A 14459-nucleotide genomic window follows, 5' to 3' on the forward strand; every position below is an offset into this window, starting at 1 on the left:
GCAGCAGGATAAAACTACAAATACAAATAGTTATAAATCCAAGAAGACGAAACTGGAAATAGAGGAAAAAAATCCAAACTAATTTCCCTAGAAAAGAAACCGGAGAGAGAGAATATTAAATAAAAAAGATGAAAGCAAAAAGAGAAAAATAAGAGCTCCATAACAGAACTACCAAAATTAACTAAAGCAATTTGAACAGTGCACTCAAATTTAAAAATATAAACCATATCCCATACACCCTGTCAAATAATAACTAATATATGTCAATGTGTCTGGATTGACATCTGCTCAAATTCAGACCAAAAGAGAGTTTGTTCAAATTGAATGTCAACAGGAGTTCTTCCCTCAAAAGGACAGAGCAAAGAAAGCTTTGAGGACTCTTCCAATCAATGATAAGTTTTTGTTTAAACAAATAACAGTCCACATCTGTCCCTAAAAGATTTGGACAAATGGTATGTAAAATGAAACAAAGGGTCATGCCTTTATGGTTAGTTGAGTTGTTGGGTTGTTGGAGAGATTAGTTTAGAAGCCAATTGGATATAGAAGTGTGAAACCTGATTGCCTTGTGCTTAATGTAGTGCATTTGGAGAGAACGCAATGCTCGAAACTTCGAAGATTGTGAAAGGACGGTGATAAGAGTTAAAAGCCATTGTGTTCAATACTCTTTTTGTTTGGGCAGCTACATATAATTGTTCTCATTTTTCTAATTTCTTAAGAGTTCTTGATTTTTGTTTCTCTTCTGCTTCATTATTTCTCTTGTATACTCCCTGTATACTTGGGTTGTGCTCCTTTGTATCCTTTTTACAAGGTCGAATTACATATATAAAAAGAAAAAGAAACAAAGATTTTATTTTTATTTTTTTAAGAACCACTCATAACCTACACCAATCTACAGGAATTGATCTATTCCAGAGGGTAAGAGCTAAGAGATATACTAATATAGGAAGTGGGATGGAGCCCTTTAAACACTGGTTCATGTCTCAATTTAAAGTTGCAGATTTCCACTTCATAAAGTTGCAGTCTAATCTAATTCATCAGATTTTGAAGATACAGCACGTCGGGAAGCTAAACTTATCAATATTGACCAAGTCCTTAATATTGGTCTTCATTCTAAGACCAAAAAAAAAAAAAGTGAATTTTCCAATCAAAATCTTTTCGATAGTGTGAAAAGAAGGAAGGCCCGATTCCAAGTTGCTCAAGAATAATTATCTTATCTTATTAAACTGAGGAAGGAAAAGAGAGCTACTCTTTAATCTACTAACAGTTACGCAAGGGGAGTTCTCTTGCGATTCAATGTTGACAAGGACGTCTCGCACTCAATTCCTGCATTAAACAAGGTGCACTGCTCTTCCTTACTGAATCATGATTGGCTACCTAAGGGGCCTTTACAGCTTGACTCGGTCGGTCTGGGTAAAACATTTGGTATGGCATGAATGCGTAAAAGTTTTAACAATCTGAGCTGAAGGTAATATTCAAATTCTCCCAGCACCTACAAAATACTACACTAGGTCACTCCAAGTGCAAAAACACAAGCAGAAATTTTAGAACTCTTGGTATAGCATTGCCAAAGATGTACAGGAATGTCCCCAAGTGAATAACGTCTGGCTAACACAAGACAGACTATCTTGTTCAAGTCAGAATCACCTTTTCAGGGGCTCAAAAAATTAGTGTCAGAAACACCATTGAAGCTCCTCACATATAAAATAAATATTACCTAAAAATACAGGAAATTTCAAATCCAGTCAGCTTCTCCAAAGCTGACACCTTTTGGGTTTTCGATTCACTTCCTATCATACAGCTGTATGCATGTGTCCTGAAATCTGTATCTAGAAGCCCATATGAAATTAAAAGATTGTAGCTACAAGGTATTTGATGTGTTCATTGAATTCAACGTTTTTAAGGAATATGGATGTATGCATGTGTATATGGCAAAATAGGTAACCATAATTAAACTTGTGTCTATAATTACCAGGGGACAAACGAGTTTATTTTAATTGATAAAACTAGAATGTCATAGATACCTTCTCAATGTCACTTTCAGTTCAACATGGAGCTTGTAATCATCAATATGAGAGTTGTCGAGTAGTTGCTCCAGAAACCGTGCATCTTCTGCATTTCTAGATAAATCTTCACTCACTCCAACAGGTGGGGGAAGGCCACGTGCTAATGGAAGAAGAGGCACAAGGGCAGCAAAACTATGGGTCACACTCTGTCTGACAGACTGATCACAATCGCTCATACACTTCAGAAGAGGAACAACTAACAATGGAGCATAAGAGACCAGCTCCACGCTCAATCCATGAACAAGCAAACTAATGAGCATGCTGCCACCCTGTCTAGCTTGAACAGATGTCATATCCCCTAACATAGGTATGGCATCTTTTATTACAGCTCCCATAACATCTTTAGTCATTGACTTGGCCATTGAAGTGATGCACCTAGAAGCAGCTAATCTAACAGCAATGTGGGAATGGCGAACACATTTGAAAATGCAAGGGAGAAGAGTGAGCAGTTTTGGTTTCAATGCCTCATTTAGCATGGGAGCAATAGAGCGTACTACCTGCAAATCAGAACAATATATTGAATGAAAACATACACACACAACATAGGACTAATACCATGAGTGACAACCAACCCAATTGATGGGAACTAGAGCCTTAATAACTGATTCAGTTCAGGCCAATGTAGGTGCCAAAACTATTAATAATTATGAATCAGAATATGCACACACTGTTTAGGATGACATCCAAACACAACAATTAACAATAGAAAGTTAACAGAAATCAAAAGCACTTAATATCAGCAGTGTAAAAAGGAACCTGGATCTCATGTATTAGTTCTGTGAAGAGGAGTGGCAAAACTCCTGAAATTACTAATAAAAGACCATAGACAAGCATCTGATTACATTCCGATTGCAGGTCTACAACTTTAAGGGTCTATTATAGCTTAGTCAAGAAATAACTCAAATAAATAGGACGGGACTACAAATTTCCTTTGGGATTGAGCGATGCCATCCATTTGAAGACAAATTAAGGGCCGATCGAACAAGCTGAAAGGAAATCATGTACAAGCCAGTCGAGTTTAGGTTTTACAATGGACTGCTTATTTATTAATTAGTTTACATTTTAAGATTTTTTCCAATTTTAGTTTGATACATGTAGGCGGCATCAATTTGTTGATAGAGGATGGAGCCAAACCCCATTAGTTAGGATTAAGTTTTAGTCTAGTTTTATGAAATTAAACTTAAGGCAATAGGCTCCACGTGCACATTATGGTGCACTCAGATCAGACAGACTTAAGTTTTCTCCATGCGCTAGAAGAAATCAGTAGTCCTATGCCGGGTTAGTCATCAAAGATCAGTCCTTACTTAAAAAAAAAAAAAAAAAAAAAAAATCTGCAACAAGCACTTGAGGTAAGGCCACTGATAAGATGAAAGTTCTGCAAGAATTTTAAGAGAAGTGAAAATCTTACACTGAGGCTATAAGAGAGTTTTAGGGATAAATATTATTAGGGAACTGAAAGAAAAAGAGATGTCGCAAATCTTGCAGAACAAATAATAGTTTGCTCAAATCAAGTGTGCAGTACATACACGAAGTGAATGGTCATCTAAAATGTGACAACGAAAGATTGATAATAGACGGCATCGTTAAGTGAAATGAAGAAAGCAAATGTAAATGACAATGAACCTAGTTCCATGTGCATATCTAAACTCAGAAACAGGAACAGATTACGCTAGTGACATAGAAATCCAGTGTACAAATGCTGAAACCAACAGCAGATGGAGGATTTTTGCATATCAAGTTACCCTGGCAACAACATAATATCCTTTCTGCATTGTTAAATATCATAATCAAAAGAAACTGCAAAGAAGGTCAAATAACAAATTTGAGGATAACAGTAACCTGGATATTATTTATCAAGATCTGAGGATCCTTAATGGATTCAATAGCTAGCATAACTTGCTCTTCTTCTGCAGGAGTTAGACCCTCAGTACTGCTAGGCTTAAGAACTTCAGTAAGGCAATCCCACAGTTTAGGAAGGTTATCAAACAGTGAAGCACCAAACTTCTCACAGAGATGCCTTAATGCAACTTCAGAGCCACGTCTGCTGATGAAGCCCTCAACCCGTGACCGGTCTTCACCACCAGCCAGCATGTGAACTTTTGCCTTCTGTTTACCTACACTAGTCCCAAAGGATAGGAGACCTTGATCATCAATTACCTCTATGGAACTGGTGACTACAGCTTGAGGTGTCTCACTAGGATCCATGCATGTTAAACTACAAATATTCTTGATTAACTTATCGTTTGGGCTAGGCCTACGTGCAATACAATGAAAAATAAGCTCCGCTAGTGCCTCAGCAGCCTTCTGCTGCAGTAATTCCTCCTTCAGAATGTACATAAGGAATTAGAATCAACCATGAGACATCTGTGCACGAAGAAAAAGAGTATTTACATCCAACATACTACCTGCTCTCTTTTTATTGAAGCCATCAAAGGCAAAATAATTGGATTAAGTCGTGCAGGAAGCTCTGACATCCAGACAACTGAAGCAGCAACTAAGGCAGAGACAGTAACATGCAGATTACTCTGCCAATCGTCACAAAAATGTAAGAATGGGCATGTCAAAAAGTAAGAGTGGAAAATATCATGTATAACTAAATGCAGATTAAAAAGATAAAAAAAAGGAAAAACCTATGTAGAGATAAAATCACAAAAGATTGACCCAGTAGCATAAATCATGAATGTAACAAACCCATAGCGTGACACCGGAAAGGAAAATAAAATTTTATCTTGTTCTCCTACACATGGAAGGACTTGAAGCAGCATGCAACAATATAACGTTACAACTCAAATATACCTGAACACATTTTAAATAGCCTGAAGTTGTCAAAATTCGTTGTTTAGATGACTCCACATCATCAACAAAGTTCCCTCCCACAGATTCATTCCCAACATTATCATTACACGCTGTTGGAACCTTTGATGCAAAATTAATTGCATCATCAGCACTCAAGCTCTCCAAGTCAACTTTGATTGTAGCCAGAAAATCCTTAGACATGTCAGATGCCTCAATAGCGCGTAACAACTGGGTGGCCTCACTGCGCATCTTAGAATATGTTCTTGAAAGCTCAGCATAAGGAAGAAGTGAATCTTTTGAAGGGAATGCAGGGTTGGAGCATGCCAATAAATCCAACAACCATTCTTTGAGATGAATGGGAAAATTGGGTGGACCGCCAGGGATTCCAGAGGCATCCACGCTCTTGGTTTCTTTCAACCAGGAAATAAGAACCATGGATGCTACCTGATGGATTATAGGAAAATAATCAAAATATGAGGGGGACAGAGTATAGGGGAGGGGAAAAGTTGCATTTCTGATCAGCCCCAAAAGGCACAACTAGTACCTGCCGTTGAACCCCAGATGAAGAGGTAAGAGCATTCCACAGTGGATCAATTACATAAAGCAGAGTCCCCTGCTGCAACTTAGCAGCAAAAATTCCCAATGCTGTTGCCGTAACCACTCGGGTATGAGTTACTGACATTTCTGAATCAGCGCCAACTATTATCTTAACAGAATTGGTAAAGGTATCTCCAACTCTTTCTTGTGGAATAGTTCCTATTCCAGATTCCAAGCCAATGTTTCTATAGGGCTCATTTTCAAGTTTCGCAGCTCTCATTTTAGCTGCTGCTCTAAAATGACTCTTTCGAGGAAGGGCAACAGGCCAAAACATTTTTGATGCATCTAATGCTGAACCATATGGAGTTGTTGCAAGTTCTATCCAAGCAGACATATATGACCCTGCGGCAGTTTCCAAGTCCCCCACTGGGCACTGGCACCAACCAAAAGGAATAGAGAAAGTAAGAACGACAAAACAAAAGTTAACAAATAAACATCAGAAAAAGGTAAAACATACACTCCAGAAGCAGCACAAAGAACACAGATATAGTTCACATATTAGAAAATAATTTTTTGACAAAACAGTTGATGTTTAAACACTTCTGACAGAATTTAATTATCAGCGTCTTTCTAGAGTTTCACTCTGGCACTTATTGCAATAAGAATAAGTTACACCATTAATACCATTCTAGACAGTTGAGTCTAAAGCAAACCTGCCTGGAAATCCTTTCATCATTCCAATAACAATTAGGTCTAGGGTGTCACAGTTTAGAGAGCAAAAGATAATAAATCATAGGATGCAGTTATTTAAGTCTCTACTTTGTTTTTGATTTCAGGCACACAAACTTTGTAAACTCGAAGTCAGAAATTACTCTTTAACATTTCATAAATTATGCTGAACAATGCTGCAATTGTAACCACTAACTAGTAAACATGTTTGGTAGATGGACACATACATCATCCATTCAGCTTACTTTGCAAGGCTCAAACCTGAGATTAACGGTAATTGTAACTAGTGAATTTCTCCTGATCTATGTTCTTCGGATGTGTGTTCCTAGTTACAGTAATTTTTTATTCACTGTATTGTTGGTCCTAAACAACATAGGATTCTTATCGAGTTGGTTTGGTGTAGAGTCCAAAGTTTTTCAGCTTTTGGTTACAGAAGGGGCTTCAGGCTTGCGTCTAGTTGAAAGAGGTTGAGGGGTAGCTCAAGCAGTGTATGTGATTTAGTTGTTGTCAGTGGTGAAGAAGTTGGTCAAGGGCGAAATGGCAACCGAGTTTGTCAAATCTCTGTGGGATGGGAACAAGGTCTTCTTAGCACAAAGATGTTTGAACAAGTCTGGCCAGTATTTGACGGTGTGGAGTACAGGAGTGGTGGTCAGCGAGGATTCATTGTTATCCCAAAGGGACGTGAAGGAAGGGACTGGAGAAGATGCGCTATGAGCTAAGTTGGTGGGTTTTCTAGACAAGCCTTAGGCGAAGGAAGCAAAGCCCCAACTCCACGACGGCGCAATGGCAGGTCACTGTCGTATGGTGAGGGCAGTGCTCCACTGGTGTCCATGGGGAAGACATATGGTTTAAGTGGAAGTGCGTCGGTGCAGGCAGTTATATCGCCGGTGGAGGTGGATGGGTATAGGTCCTTTGCGAAGGCCTGAAAGGGCATCCGAAATTTTTTTTTGATAAGTAATAGCCAGTTTTATTGAAAGCGTAAAGGCGCTCCAAAGTACACCGGGAGTATACAATAGGATCACCTAACTAGAGAGAGAAAAGCGAACAAGGAAGTCATCATAGCTAATCGACACTGGGAAGACATATGGTACAGTCCAAAGATACAAAGTGAGGAAACAAAAAGATACTAAGTCTTCCAAAGAACCTTCCAAATCCTCAAAACACCTATTATTTCTCTCCCTCCAAAGGCACCAAAAGAAACAAGTAGGCACCATCTTCCAAACCGCAGCACTCCTCCTTCCCGAAGACCACCAACATGCGAGCAAATTAGATACCCGTCTCGGCATCACCCAAGACAATCCAAACCGCCCAAAAAAAGCACACGACAAAGCATAGGCTACCTCACAATGGAGAAGAAGGTGGTCCACCGTCTCCTCATCCCTCTTGCACATCCAACACCTGTTCGTCACAATCACATGCCGCTTTGTTAGGTTGTCTAGGGTCAGAATTTTGCCCAAAGCTGCCGACCACACAAAGAAACTTGCCCTCAGCGGAGCCATACACTTTTCCAAGGGAAACGCCTCCTTTCAGAACCAGCCAAGGACGCATAAAGAAGTTTGACCTTGAACTGGCCACTTTTGGAGGACATCCACCACGACCTGTCTTCACACTCTCATCTCACTCGAGTAGACTGCAGCAACTGTAAAAAAGAGGCAAAAACATCCACCTCCCAATCATGAGGCCCTCGAGAAAAGCTAACATTCTACTGATTGTAGCCACCCCTCACCTCCAAAAGAGCCGCAACTGAGGCATCCTTCGCACATGCAATGCTGAAAAGACCAGGGAAAGCTGTCTTAAGAGCCATATCTCCGCACCACACATCATGCCAGAATCGAACCCTAATCCCTTCCCCCACCTCAAAATGCATGAAGCCTTGGAAAGAATCCCATTCCTTCCTAATATTCTTCCATAACCCTACCCCAAAAGTACCTCCACACTCCAAAGAGCACCACCCTCCCCATAAGCTTCCAAACTTCGCATCCAAAATTTTTCCCGTCAACAAAGGGTAATTATGGGAATGGTACTTCATTTTCATTGAAGGGACAGGCAACTGAGAAGGTGGCATCTTGCTTCTAATCTACACTTAAAGTTTACTTGAGGAAGGACAGGGAACTTTATGGTGAAACTTTCAATTTGCAGCCTCTAAGAGAAATGCTGGAACGCCTAAAATTTGAAGTTAATCATTGTTTTGATTGGGTCCATAAGGCCTGGGCTGTGTTGGCTTAGGTTATAGGCCAAGATCCAGAGAAGGTTATGTCATATGAGCCCAAAGTAAGCCCAACAATTTTTAGCCTTTCTAAGAAGCCCTTTGTTGCCCGCAGCTTTGCCCCAACTCCTGTGGCCCAGTTTAACCTTGTCTTGAAAGTTTGCAGCTTAAGCTGTGGCCCAGCTTAACCTAGCTTCAAAAGGTAAGGCCGTGTTGGTTCCTGCTCCAGGGGCCAAACTCTATCTTAAGCCCAAAGCCAAATTAATGTTTAAGTGGAGAGTGAAAGGGTCTTTAGGCCTTCTTCTTCAGGCTTGGTTGTCAATCACCCGAAGGTCCTTCCAAGGGTCCCCCCTGCAAGGATGGTTTGGAATCTCGCTTGCAGTCCCTACCATGTGGGGAGGGTAGCTCAGTAAGTCCAGAACTCACTGGCAGTTCTATTTTCAATAAGGACCTCATTGGTGGTCTTCCCCAAATAATGTCTCATTCTCGTGCTTCAGACTCCGCCATTGAGGAGGTGGCAACGTTGGTTGGGCATGAGCTCGGGCCACCTGGTTCTAGCATTGCAAGGAGGACAGTTTGCATCCGACAACTCAGATGTTTGCTAGAATCCCTCCCCCTGGATGGCAAAGCCTCTAGTGAAACCGAAATAGACAAAATAGCAGTTTTTTGGATGGCAAAGCCTCTAGTGAAACCGAAATAGACAAAATAGCAGTTTTTTGCACTTCCCCCCTACAAACTTTGCTGGTGAACAGTTTAAGTTGGGTTCTTTACTTTCCAGGCTTCCGTATTACTCTGGCAGCAAAGTCCCATTCATCGGTTCAGGAACCAAGTCTGTTTGCTCAAGGAAAGTGGACATGTGGGTTAAACTATTCCCTTTCAATTACGAGGATGTACCTTCCACTAGCTCAAGCCCTTTGCCAGAATTTTTAGTGGGTGTTGGTTGCAAAAGGAGGCAAACCGGTTCTTTTGCTAGACTTTGTTCTCGTCACTTCCCCTTATGTGTTGCAGGAAGGCATTGCTAGGGTAGTGAAAGGAAAATGTTCTAATTTTGTTGATTTGACTCGGTGCAAACGGGGAGGTGTGGCTAGTAGTGATTCTCTAGTTAACCAACCTTGCGTGGATATGGACTTGTTCTCTGAGGCGGAGCCCACTCCACTGAGTTCCTATCTGGCAGTAGCTAAACATAACTCATAACTGTACAAGGTCCATGCCTTCTGATTGGGTCTGCATATAGTGAAGAAAATTCCCCATTATGTAGGGGCTATCGTGCAAGGGTTTTGAAGAGGAACTTTTAGCCTTGTTTATGGCCATTGAGGCAAGCTGCCCCAATCAAGCATCAACCTTTTGCTCGAAAGTGAGAAAAAAAAGGTTGTAGCGAAGTAAGAAGGCCATCCTGCACCATTGAAGGAGCTTGAGTTTGTTGGTAGCACTCTGAGAGTTGTGATGTGGAAGATGGCGCCTTCTTGTCTTGTGGCATCTTTGAAGGAAAAAAAAATGATAAAAGTTTTGAGGACCGTGGGACAACGTTGAATGAGCTTAAGTCTTTTTTCTTCAATACTCTTTATCTTTGGACAATTGATTTTGTACCTCCTTTGGTGCTTAGGTTTTATTATTTCCTAATTCTTTTTTCTCCTTCTAACTAGGTGTTTTTCTTGTATACTTCCCGTGTACCTGCTTGCATTTTATACTTTTAATGACATCTCGATTACTTATAATATATATATATAGAAAATTTTGCATAACCCTTTGAACTTTCAGCGCTTTTGCAACCATTCCCCTACACTTCAAACACTCTCAACCTAGTGTATCCAACTTTAAAAAGTTTGCAATCTCACCGTTTCGTTAGGATTTACTGTTAAATCTTGATGGAAAACATCAAAATACCCTTGTTTAAAAATAAAAAAAAATAAAAAAATTGCTTAAAGGCTGTGGTGCTTTTTTTTTTTTTTTTTTTAGAATTTGTGATTATTAAAAATAAAATAATTTTTTAATACATGGGTATAAGAGACATTTCAACTATACTCTGTCTGATTTAACCCCAAACCCTAACAGTAGTAGTGACATTGCAAACATTTTAAAATTTTGATTCTTTAAGTTTAGGGGGCTGATTGTAAAAGTATTGAAAGTTTAGGAAATTAAGTGAAGTTTACCCAATATATATATATATATATATATATATATATATTATATATAACTCTTAAAGAGCTTAAGATTAGGAAAACTTATTAACAAAAAACTTTTCTACAAAATAACAGCATTAGCAAATAAACCATTCGCATTAATTATCCAAAGCATATAATTTTTTTTTTATATATAAGTAATTGACATATAAAAAATGAATTAAAATAAAATTATAGAGAAAGTGACTAAACGACAGGGAAAACCAAAATTTGTTCCTGTCCCTAGATCTTCAACATATCTCACTTCTTTATCTCCTACACAAAAGCTTCCATTTACCCAAAAAAACTATTCAAAGAATCAAAACAGATAATAGATTTTTTTTTTTTTTTTTTGATAAGTAATGTGATATAAAACAGATAATAGATAAAGAGAAAAAGAAGTAATGAGAAGAGAAATGCAGCTTATGGAAGTCATCCAGTCTCATAAATTTCTAACCTTAAGAAGGAGCCTCCAAACCCTCTCTGAGCACTGCAAGATTTCATCATTCGATTCCAGCAGCAAATTCTGATAAACAATTCTAAGGGTATCCCCCAAAATAAAAGAAGGCCAAAATGAAATATCAGAGGGCTCACGAATATTCCTTTTGCAGCCTGCTTCAAGCAACCGCTCCTGCAAATTGATATCTTATGTGAACCAAAAACTACAAGGAACCATTTTTAGTATATACCAAGCTTCATATGCATACATAGGTGGCAAAACCTTGCACAAGTTAAATGTTCCACAATAGTGACAAATTTTAAAGAGAGGGAACAAAGCTAGAAACTACATTTTTATCCTACAATTATTCCTCAATGCTGACGTGGCAGTCCAAATTAACCATTGAATTAGTCCTTATTTAAAAAAAATCCAATGGTTTGTTGGGACTGCCACGTTGGCATTGAGGGATAATTGTAGGTTAAAAATATGGTATATAGCATTACTCTAAAGATAGGAGTTCATGTGTTTAATTAGCAAGTAACTCGTATTTAAAAAGAACAAGTATGAAAGAGCATAAAATACAAAATAGTTTACCAAAGTCCGAATAGCTGAATAACGAACTGATGTGATACTATGCCTCATGAATGGCCATAACCGTGGTGCCAATGTAGATAACATATAAGGATTTTCCCGTGATATTATTCCCCCAGCATCATCACCACGACCGGCTTCATTTAGATCAAATTCCTGGGTCTCTTTCAATGTCAAAGCTCCAAACATCTTAGGAATCATCTCTTCCTGGGAATAGATTTCCGCCAAAAGATTCATTACACTGCACACAAGCTTATGAAAATGAATCTCAATATATACTTTACTCGATGTCTTGTGTCTTAAGCTATCCTATAAATTTCAGAAAGTTCACCATTGCAGGACTGAACCAATATTCAACTTCTGACACAGTTCCGTTCAAAACTACTTATTTTGAAAGGAAGGTGACAGCAAAACTTTTAATTCATACTAACTTATGTATAAAAGATTTAGAAAAAATAGATAACATTTTTCACCATTTTGATTTTGAAAGAATAATGAATAGGACAACGTGACAAACTACCTCTTTGAAAAGCGAAAGTACGTGAAATAAATATTCAAAGCAAAACTATTAAGTACATAAAACTCAAAATCATAAAATCCCATCCATAAGTCTTGTATACAAGTACTTAAAAAAAATAAATAAATAATAGCATCTAAATAGAAAACAAAAGCCCTTATAAACATTCATGCGTTCCCTTTCTAGTTAGGTGTTTCCTTTCATATACCTCCAGTGCACTAAGGGGAGCCCTGTGCTTTCAATGAGATTAGATTATTACTTTATGTACCTTGCTTTTCAAATGAAAACCCAATGACCGAAATGAACTTAAACCAACAGGAAGTATAACTATGATCAACATGATCACTATCCCACTTACAATCTCAAAGCACCATCATGAAATTCCTATTTTTATCAAATGATGAGTGTTTCCTCAACCGAATAACCAGTGTACCCCCCTAATTCTCCTATAGGTACCAAGACACATATGCGATTATTGTGATTTGTTACAAGCATTAAATCTACATAAAAAGAGCAACACCTCAAGCAAGATATTCTTTAAATAAATTTATAAAACAGTTGACTAATGGGTTGCACATATCTTCAACTTCTTGCCTTTGAACCTCACAGGGTTTTTTTTTTTATACGTAAAAGTCATTGTATTAAAAGCGCAAGGGGCAGAACCCATGTACACAGGAAGTTTACAAAAGAGCCCACTACATGAGCTTTAAACTGAAAAGGACGCACAAAAATCTATAAATTCCGTAAGCGTTGAGGCTTGCGAAGAAGATCCCAATACCCTCCAAGAGAAGAGTGTTTGTAGCACCCTTTGCTTCAATTCTGTAGTGCCCATTTCATGATCCTCAAAGCTCCGCGCATTCCTCTCTCTCCATAAGGACCACATTACACACAAAGGAGCCATCCTCCAAATGTGCACGGTTGATCGCTTTCCCCTTTGCCCTCTCCAACTTCCCAAACATTCCTTCAAACTCCCCGGCATCACCCACGTTATACCAAATAGCTGGAGGATACCTCACAAGGTTACAACTATATTCAAACTAGAAGCCCTAAACCCATCCTCGAGCCATCAAAAAAACCCCCACAAACATGATTTTAGCATCCCAATAAATTATGAGGGTTGGCGGGTATTCTAGGTTGTGGGGTCTCCTCTTTACATGTGACATATCTCGGCCTACCGTTGGGGGTCTCCTACAGGGCTAAACATATTTGGGATAGTGTCATTGAAAAGATAGAGCGACAACTAGTTAGTTGGAAAATGATGTACTTGTCCAAGGGTAATAAGGTAACCTTGTTAAGAGCACATTTTCTAATCCGCCCAAGTATTTTATGTCCCTCCTTCCTTTCCCTGCGAGTGTTGCAAACCGTATTGGGAAGCTTCAACGTGATTTCTAATAGGGTTGGCAATGCAAAGAGTTCAAATATCACCTAATTAGCTAGTCCAAAATTTGATTCCCTCTCTCGAAGGGAGGGCTAGGAATTCAAAACTTGGGGATGTTCAATCATGCTCTCTCAGGTAAATGGCTTTGGCGCTATGTGCATGCGAGAGATGCTTTGTGGACAATAAATTTGGCAGTTCGTGTGGTGGGTGGTGTTCTATTGAGCTGTCAAATGCGTTTGGGGTTGGGATTATGGAAGAATATTAGGAGTGGTTTGGGGAATTTTTCATGTCGCACAAGATTTGAGGCAGGAGACGGCTCCAAGATAAGATTTTGAAGTGATCAATGGTGGGAGGATGTCGCCCTTAAAGAAGCCTTTCAAGATTTATTTGGTATTTCTTGTACAAAAGATGCTTCCGTTGCAACTCACTTGAGTTTTTTGATGGTTTAAATCAGTGGACTATAAGCTTTGCTGTAGCAGCACATGACTAGGAGGTGCGTGTCTTAGCCTCAAGGTGTTGTATTCAGCTAGAGTGAGAAGAGGTAGTGAAGATAAATTGTAGTGGGAACCCTCCAAAAAAGGGTTGTTTAAGGTGAGATCCTTCTATTGTTCCTTGGTCTATAGAGAAGGTTACCACTTCTCTTGGAAGAGAGTTTAGCGGACTAAAGCTCCCATGAGAGCGGCATTTTCTGCTTGGTCGGCGGCTCTAGGTAAGATCCTTACCATGGATAACCTCAAGAAGTGGCACGTCATTGTGGTGGACAAATGTTGCATGTGTCAAAGGGATGGGGAGTCCATAAACCATTCTTCTTCATTGTGATATGGATTATCCCATTTGGATTGCCATTTTATTTTTAGTCATTTTGGTTTGTCTTGAGTTATGTCTAGATGTGTAGTCAACCTGTGTACTTGTTGATGGACTACCAACAGTACACAAAGTGATGTTGTGTGGAACGTCGTGCCTACATGTCTTTTATGGTGTTTATGGAGGAAAAAGAATAACATAATGAGAGGACGTTAGAGAAGATTAAGTCATTTTTCTTTA

At 39.0% G+C, this 14459-nt stretch overlaps 1 protein-coding gene across 2 annotated transcripts in view; it reads right to left on the minus strand.

Moving 5' to 3' along the window:
* Nucleotides 1-14459, minus strand: part of LOC132162118 (TATA-binding protein-associated factor BTAF1) — a 49999-nt gene that overhangs the window by 5494 nt on the left and 30046 nt on the right. For both annotated transcript variants that reach the window (XM_059572376.1, XM_059572375.1), the window contains exons 13-19: nt 11524-11761; nt 10948-11121; nt 5404-5829; nt 4860-5303; nt 4469-4588; nt 3903-4385; nt 2022-2560 (exon numbers count right to left, since the gene is read on the minus strand). In XM_059572376.1, coding sequence (XP_059428359.1) covers nt 2022-2560; nt 3903-4385; nt 4469-4588; nt 4860-5303; nt 5404-5829; nt 10948-11121; nt 11524-11761 — 2424 coding nt within the window. The remainder of the gene's footprint in view (nt 1-2021; nt 2561-3902; nt 4386-4468; nt 4589-4859; nt 5304-5403; nt 5830-10947; nt 11122-11523; nt 11762-14459) is intronic.

This window comes from Corylus avellana, chromosome ca9, assembly GCF_901000735.1.
Source record: "Corylus avellana chromosome ca9, CavTom2PMs-1.0".
Taxonomy (NCBI): Eukaryota; Viridiplantae; Streptophyta; class Magnoliopsida; order Fagales; family Betulaceae; genus Corylus; species Corylus avellana.